General features: G+C 37.4%; 1 protein-coding gene across 3 annotated transcripts in view; it reads right to left on the bottom strand.

Moving 5' to 3' along the window:
- Positions 1–1,670: 1,670 nt before the first annotated feature.
- Mroh9 (maestro heat like repeat family member 9) overlaps positions 1,671–8,401 on the bottom strand; it is a 59,464-nt gene continuing 52,733 nt past the window's right edge. For 2 of the 3 annotated variants that reach the window (XM_059281229.1, XM_059281231.1), the window contains 5 exons: positions 7,805–7,957; positions 7,575–7,691; positions 6,905–7,007; positions 3,729–3,791; positions 1,671–2,061 (listed from right to left, as the gene is read on the bottom strand). In XM_059281229.1, the coding sequence (XP_059137212.1) occupies positions 1,754–2,061; positions 3,729–3,791; positions 6,905–7,007; positions 7,575–7,691; positions 7,805–7,957 (744 nt within the window). In that variant the 3' untranslated portion in view covers positions 1,671–1,753. The remainder of the gene's footprint in view (positions 2,062–3,728; positions 3,792–6,904; positions 7,008–7,574; positions 7,692–7,804; positions 7,958–8,401) is intronic. The other variant, XM_059281230.1, reaches the window with a different exon arrangement.

The raw sequence follows: 8,401 nt of genomic DNA, 5'->3' as shown, positions 1-8,401 counted from the left end.
TCTCTCTCCCCCTCCCTCTCCCTCTCTCTCTCTCTCTCTCTCTCTCTCTCTCTCTCTCTCTCTCTCTCTCTCTCTCTCTCTCAAAATATATAGAGAGAGCTTCTCAGTATGATAAATAGAGCTCAAGAGGTGAACTGTCCCCCACAGCCTGCCCGCAGCCTGGGGAAGGAGTTTTGTTTGTGGATGGGCTCTTCCACTTAAAATATATATCCATAGGCTGGTCTTCCTTGAACATTGTAAGGATACTATGAATAGAGAGGACTGAACTGCAAATGTTTCCCTTTTAGTCGAAGGTCATCTAAGGTCACATACCAGGAGCTCCAGTGAGAGGCCTTCTGGAACATGACTACCCCTGAGAGGGAGCGAATGGTGCACATTCCAGAAGAGGCTAAAACAACTCTCACCTGACAGAACCTTGGCTCATGGGGGTAACTGGCTTAGTTAGGAAGTCATATAGGGTTAGGATTCCCATGGCTCAGGCAGAGTGGGCCTGTGTTCTATCACTCTTTAAAAAGTTGATGTGAGGTTCATACAACACCAAGTCAATCATTTTTCAATCTATATTTGGTGGGATTTAGTGCACTTAGGATATTGTATAACCACCACCTCTGTGTAGTTATAGGATATTTCCATCAAAGGAAATCTCCTATCAAGCCCTTATTCCTATTTCCCTCCTCACATAATTCCTTCCATAATTCCTGACTGCTCCTAGCATACTTTCTATTGCTTACAGGTTTAAATATTCCTGATATTTCACGTACAAGGAATCATACCCTGTATGACCTTTTCACTCAGTAATATAATATTTTCAGGCTGATATGTTAGTATCTCATTCATTTTTTTAAAAAAATCTAACAATATTCTACTATAGATAATTCTATGTTTAGTTTACCCATCTGAATTTAGTTTTGTAAAAAAAAAAACTTTCAAGAAATGTGTTGTTATATGAGTATCTTCTAGACAGAATTTAGATATCATAGATCTGCTTGTGTAATATATTAATATTTCTGCAGTTCAGACTTTTTGTTCAGCTATGTTTGCGAAGAAACTGCTTGGTAAAGTTTAGCAGAACTGTTTGTCAGTACATATTGCCTGGCACAAGCTCTCTGCCCTTTTGCCAAACCTTACAGAGATTGTCTTCCTCTGTAATCCTGGCATTAAAATATTAACATGAGCATTATAGATGGCCAGATATATATGAAATAGACACAATTGACACATAGTGTGTCTGGAAGTTCCCTTTCAAATACTCAAATGTTCTTTGTTTCTGTTAAGTAGCGCTTACAAGTATGTGGGGACATCATAGCATCACCCACATATTACAAAGCATGAAAGTGATATGTTCTATCAATGTTCAACGTTCAACTCATCTGACAAGTGTTTACTTTTTTTTTTCAACATCAGATGCCAGGTACTGTGCATTCTAGGGCACACATCAAGGTGTAAGATAAGATAGGTGCTTCCAATCAAATTTAGTTCTGGGAGAAAGAAGGAGGAAATGATTTTAGAACAATCTCATAAACACAATGGGAGAGATTTTCAACCAGGGTGTTAAGACAAAATGAAAGCAGTGCCTACCCACTGTGGCCAAGAAAGCATAAAAATGCACCTCAGGCTTCTCAATGCTGCAGGGAAGGGGTTTTCTCATTGTCAGACAGGTGGTAGACTGCTCAGATTTATATATTTTAATAATTATAAGGGTTAGTGATAACTTAGCATTCCTCAGAAAAGGATTAAGCATAGACTGAGGTTACTAAGAGGCAAAAGAAACTCGTTTCTCTTGAAAGAGATATTCGGGTTTCTCCTCAACAAGGTTCTCCGGGTTATCTTCAGGCTTCACTTCTGTAAAGTCTTCTGGAATGCTCTCCTCAAGCGATGTAATATTGGCCAAGTCATAAATAAGCTTCAGTTTTTTGGTGTGGAACATCATAGCCCATCTTCGAAAGGTTTGTCTGATGGTTGAAGAGGCTATCCTATAAGCTATTTCTCTAAAAATTTTACGGGTTTTTTCTGCCAACAACTTGATCACAGGATCTTCGTCCCGAGCCACTCGTTCAATAACTGTAACAGCAGAGGGGCCCTTAGTTCACGGTCTCTCTGACTCCGTTAAGTCTAAGCTCCCACCTCTCACCAAGCTGCTCTCCCCCATATTCTCCACCTGCAACTCTTCCCTACCCCTCTCTTTACTTGACTAATGAGATCTACTAGAGAAAAACAAAAATGGTTACCAAATTTATGGCATACTTATGGGCCAAGCATTCAGCTCAATATCATAAGAAGAGATTCATGTGTTGGTGATAGTCACGTAAAACACTGGAATAAGTCCAAGTGCTTATCAATAGAAAATTGATTAAAATTAAAGTCATTATAAAATAAAATAGCACATGTATTTTAATATAATAAGTCAATGCATATTCATTGTCACAGAAAAAAAAAGCTTATGATAAACAGCCTTGAACTTGTGGCCATTCCTCTGCTTCAACCTTCCAAGCACTGGGACTATAGGGTGAGCCACAGTATTTTCTTTTATTTCTTTGAATAAAAAAAAAAGAATGAAAAAGGATGTTTTAGAAAAGAGAAGGAGAGAAAGACAAGAAGAAAGAGAGAAGAGAAAGATCTTAAGGGTTAAGGGGGAAGTATAGTGCTTGACATGCAGTAGCTAGTCAGGAGTTTTGAATGAATGAATGAAAGTGACTGACTGAATGAAGGAGAGATAATGATGCACCAAGTGGGCACAACTCTCCACAACCCTGGTGGGAGATACTGACAAGGGAGGCAACTGCATGAATACAGTGTGGAAGTTCATGGGAAGTCCTTGAACTTCCAGCCGTGTTGTTGTGAACCTGAAATTTCTCTGGACAATAGTAGACTTAAGACAGACAGGAAGGAAGGAAGGAAGGAAGGAAGGAAGGAAGGAAGGAAGGAAGGAAGGAAGGAAGGGAAAGAGGAGCAGACAGCTATCCTAGCTATTTTCTTTTTAAAAAAAACTTTTAGATATATTTATTGTATTTTATATCTATGAATTGTTTGCCTGAGTGTGTGTATGTACAGCACATGTGTGCTTGGTGCCGGCAGAAGTCAGACTAGGGTGTCGGATTCCCTGGAAATGGTGGTGTGGATGGCTGTGGGACACCATATGGGTACTGCAAGAACAAGTGCTTCCAACTGCTGAGCCAGCTCTCCCTCCCTGCCCCCAAGCTGTTTTCTGATAAGACAGTAGAGAGATGCCAAGATAGAGTGATGCCTGGTACCCAAGCCCTTTGGAGGAATCACAGCATTACTCTTCTTTAGTTCCCTCCACTCTGAATGTAATGTATTTTAATATTCACTAAAATGTAAAGTCTATGAGGAAGGAGCCAGCTTTATTTATTAGGGTGACCCAACAAGTACATGGTGCTGTCTGTCACACAGGACATGCTGGAAAAAGATATTTGCAGGATATGTAAGTGAATGACTCCTGAATTTACAGTAATTTCTTAAGGCTCTGGCATGGTCATTAGATTTCAGACAATAAATGGGATAAATTTGGGGAACGAAACAGGGACAGTAATAGAGAATAGGGAGAGTGAAAAAAACAAATGCCCCTTAACCTAGTCCCTCTCCTCATTTTCCTATCCATAAACCCACCACCACCTAATTTCCATCCTCTAAACTATATAGAACTCTCATTCAGCTAGAATCAAAATAGTGAATTTATTTGAATCTATACACAAAGACCTCAATCTTACCCTCAATCATGACATCAATTTCTTCTTTGAGAAGTAAATGTGCTCCAGATTTCCCCAAGTACCCTGTGAATAAGGTATAAGCAAAGTCAGGCCAAAATAAACTATTAAATACATTTCTGTTGTTATCTAGCTAGATCATAGATTCTCCTTAAACTGTCTTTTAGTGATTTCAAATAGTTATTATTTAATGAAAAATTAAAATGTGTATGAAGAATGACCACAAAGTGAACATGCCTTAGCTACCATGTAGGTTCATATCCCAGAAGACTTTTACAAGCTCTTTGCAATTTCCTTCTCCATATTTCAGAATGTATTTTTGGGCTCTACTATCTTCATTCAACATAGTTTTATGAGATGTGCCCATGTTCCTTCCTACAGAAACAGCTCATGTAGTGCCATTTTTACATGCAGAGTAGAGATTCCTTGAAACACAGCCTGGCTATTAACTCATTTTGTTACATATCACTTACTGTTTATTGCTCTAGTTGGTGGTGGGACCTGAGAGAATGGAGCCATGGACTAAAGTCTCATGTAATAGTCAACTTTGTTCAAAGTATCACACAAGTTAAGAAGAGTCACAGGAGTAAAGAGTAACATAAAACAAATTAAGAAGAGTCACATGAGACAAGTTAAGAAGAGTCACATGAGTGAAGAGTCACATGAGAAAAGTTAAGAAGAGTCACATGAGTGAAGTGTACAATTACAAGGTCAAACCACAAATGGCAGGCCAGCTGTACATGGTGGGCAAGCCTAAAGTGGCAAAATGTGTATCTCCATAGAGGCGTATAAACAAATATAAATATTGTTGTTGTAATGAATAATCTGAAGTAATTTCCTCCTATCCACTACATGTTGGAGGGGCACAAAAGCATAAACTAACAATAATTCCATGCTTTTGAAGAAACTGAGGTCATAAAACTCTTGGTTTCTTGGAGTTTTCTTACAAAGTAAGAAAGAGTACACCAATATATACAATATACAAAGTAGTAAGAGTACACCAATATATCAATTGATATATGTATAGGTTTAAAAAAAAGCATTGGGACTTTTAATCTTATTCTTTCTTTCTTAAAATAGAATTTATACTCCACTCATTGTTAACATTTCATTTCCTTCAGTAATGTTCACAAGTAGTCTTCATGTGTGCAGCGTATGGATTTCAAAGTTTTTTTTTGTCCCTCCTTGCTCTCTCAGTCCACCCTCCCTTCTTTTCTTCCCCTGTTTGTTCTCTCTTGTCTTTACTTCTTCTTTTCCAGCTCTCTCCTCCTACCCCCACCTCCTTTCTTCCCTCTCTCCTTCCCTCCCATTTCTTCCTTAATCATTATGGTAGTTTGAATGTATTCTCATAGAAAGTGGCACTCTTAGGAGGTGTGGCCTTGTTGGAGTGGGTGTGGCCTTGTTGGAGGAAGTGTGCCAAGATGGGAGCAGGCTTTGAGGTTGGTCTTTTTTGCTCCAGCTTCACTCAGTGTGACAGGCAGATCACTTTCTATTGCCTTCTGATTAAGATGTATCCAATACCATGTCTGCCTGCATGCATGCCATGATTATACTAGACTGAACCTCTGAAGTGTAAGGCAGCAATCAATCAAATGTTTTCCTTTATAAGAGTTCCTGTGATCATGGTATCTCTTCACAGCAATAAAAACCCTAAGACAATAATTTTCTTTCCTTATTTCTTTTTTACCCATTATAGATGGTATCTTTTGTTTTTGTATATTTCCACCATTGATCTATAAGACTTGTGAGATTTACACTACATTTTAAATTAAAAAAAATATATAGGAACAACTGTATGTGATATATATATATATATATATATATATATATATATATATGAAGCATCACAGTAAGAGGGACACTGATTTCTCTTGTGTGACCTTTGCTCTTGTGGAGGATTGGCTTATTACTACTAACAGTGCAGATTTTCTCGTTTGTGGGTTACAGTTGTTTTCCTTTTCTGTGATGGTTATGTATCTTTCCTCACACTTGTCCCCTATGCTGTAAAATCTTACTTTCATGGTCTTTGCTTCTTATATCAAATACATTCTGTATATTTTTAGGCACATTCAATCTTTATTTTAAAGTTTTAGGTTCATAGAATTATTTATTGTGAGTCTCATCTGTTTGGTAAAAATACATTTTCTATGTTTTTTTCTCATCTATTCTCTGTTTTTACCTTGAAGTACCTCTACAGAAAAAATGATGCTGCCCTTTTATGAGAAAGTTATTTATTGGGGATTCCACAGTTGGGTGTTATAAACAGAGATGGGAAGCTCAAGGAGATTATTCAGGAGATTGTATTGATTTGAAATAAAGTTATCACAGAACTCTCTGTGTCTGTTTCTCTCTGTCTCCATGTCTCTGCTTCATTCTGTTTTTCTTTCTCCTCTCCCCTCTTTTCTCTCTCTCTCTCTCTCTCTCTCTCTCTCTCTCTCTCTCTCTCTCTCTCTCTCTAACTCTCTCTCTCTCTCTGTCCTCTGTGAACACAGATCAGAAGCCTAATGCTCATCATGGTATAGTTGGTTACGTATTTTGACTGTCCAAATTCTCTACAGTGTGATATGACCATGTGTTTTCTCATTCCTTTCTGTTCTTGATAGTCTAGTCTAGGGTCCCAAATAGGACAAGGGGAGAACTATCACCAAATTGGAATTCCAGACTCTCACAGTTAGAGTGTCACAAGGAAAAGCATCACTGCCATTGGTCAGATTTGTCCAAGGTGAAAACTTTAGCTTTTATCGCCTCTGAGTGTCTTTCTGGGCTTCTCCCATACACATTTTATTTCTAAACTTTACTGGATCAGATATCTCTCTTATTTGTTGTAGTTTGTTGTTACAGGTGTTCAAGTTGTGTTGAACATGATGTTCATGTGAAGTTTTAAATCACTCTTGTTATTTAGATAGTGACTTTAGGCAGTAGAGGGGAATGATATTACATTCTAAAATTTTATTATCCATCTTGTTGAACACATTTTATGTAATAATTGGTCAGACAGATATACCTACTTTGTGTTGTAAAATATAACTTTATTTCAATCACACATATTAACCATGTTCATCATATTTATCACCATGACAGGTATTGTCAATCATAAAACTTGTAAATATTTTAATAATTTGACTTGAGCCCTATTTTATACATCCAAAGACAAATTATGAAAAATTAAATTTATTTACCTATTAATATTGTGGCTCCTTTCTTCAGAAATGTCCGGGAGCTCCACAGGAACCCTAAGGTACCAGATATTAAATCCGTAATGTAACTCTCATAAGAAGAAAGCTGGGAATAAAACAGTAAAATTACTCTCTTAATTGTTGACAAAGCATATTTGCTTCCTCTAGAGAAGAGTCAAAATCAAAGTAAGAGACCTTGATTACTTAGTTGCTAGTATGAAATTAAGACCAGTTTAAAACTTGGAGATTTGTCTGTGTGAGCTATACTCCTCTGGCTGCTGGCAAGGACTATTCTATCATATCATTCCTGAAACCAGCATTGTTCTTCCAACCTGTAATTAGCATCCTCTCATCCCCACTTATTTACTCTTATTCATACTGGGTTTTAAAAGACAAGCTCGTGAGGTTATGGCAAAATAGTTTTCCTTTGGTGATGTAGAGTGTTCTACTCAAGTTTGTATCTACCCGCAGGTCAAAATAAGGGGAAGAAAATAGAGTGATCAATGTTGAGAGTGTGAAAAATTCCCTTTCATCTAAAGCTCTTGCTGTAAATATCAATGTTATCTTTTCTTCACATTCTTTCTACAAGTTCCTCCTTTTCATCAAGTCATCTGTCACCACTTGTGTAATCTTTAAGTTGTGCTTACGATAGTTGAAGCAGAGGGCTACTTACAAGGTTGTTGCAGATGTTGAGAACCACCGACTCAAAGCAGTAATTTTCCTCTCTGAGCAGATGTGATATTGACCACTTTAGTTGTGAGAAGCAGATAGTTAATGTATATCTGCAAGCCTGGGAGAGAGAAAAGACCAGTCAGGCTTGATTTGCTGTTACATAAAACACTCTGCTGGGTTTAATTGAGAGAAATAAGATTATGTAAGAAATTTAAGAAAAAAGGCTCTTACGTTCACAAGTCTTATTTCGTTAGACTCCAAAAATAGGAGCAGGGGCACAAGACTTCCTATGATTACATGGTTTAGCATCCGTTTGTAATGACTCATATCCAGAAGTAATTCACCAAAGTGTCGAATGGCCATGCATTGAATGTCACTATTAACCTGGACCATGCACACAAGTAAAAATTAAGATTTCAGTTGAGCATATCAATGCTACTTTCTTTAGTGGTAGTATATATGTATGGTATGTATACATACATATATAACTATCATTTTTAGTAAAGATTGGGCTTGTTAGAGCTTCTTTTTGTGACAAGATTTGACTAACCATTATTCCCAATAGCCAAGATATAAGTGCCCAATAATAGATGAATGAACACACAAATAATTTGAGACATAATAAAAAAAAAGATTATCACTGCGACAGTATGGCTAAATCAGGAGGACATTACACTGAGTGGACTCAGCCTGTTATAAAAAGGAATGTTTCCTGATCTCACTTACTTTGCCTTCAACTTAAACTTATAGGAACAGATGCTCAGGTGTTGTAGGATATTTTGATCACACTCTGAAATCCCCCAGACTGATGATAAAGTTTACTTTGAA

Source organism: Peromyscus eremicus, chromosome 15 (genome assembly GCF_949786415.1).
Source record: "Peromyscus eremicus chromosome 15, PerEre_H2_v1, whole genome shotgun sequence".
In the NCBI taxonomy this organism is placed as follows: domain Eukaryota; kingdom Metazoa; phylum Chordata; class Mammalia; order Rodentia; family Cricetidae; genus Peromyscus; species Peromyscus eremicus.
Note: the sequence above shows the minus strand (reverse complement) of the source record. Positions and strands in the feature narration are given on the sequence as shown.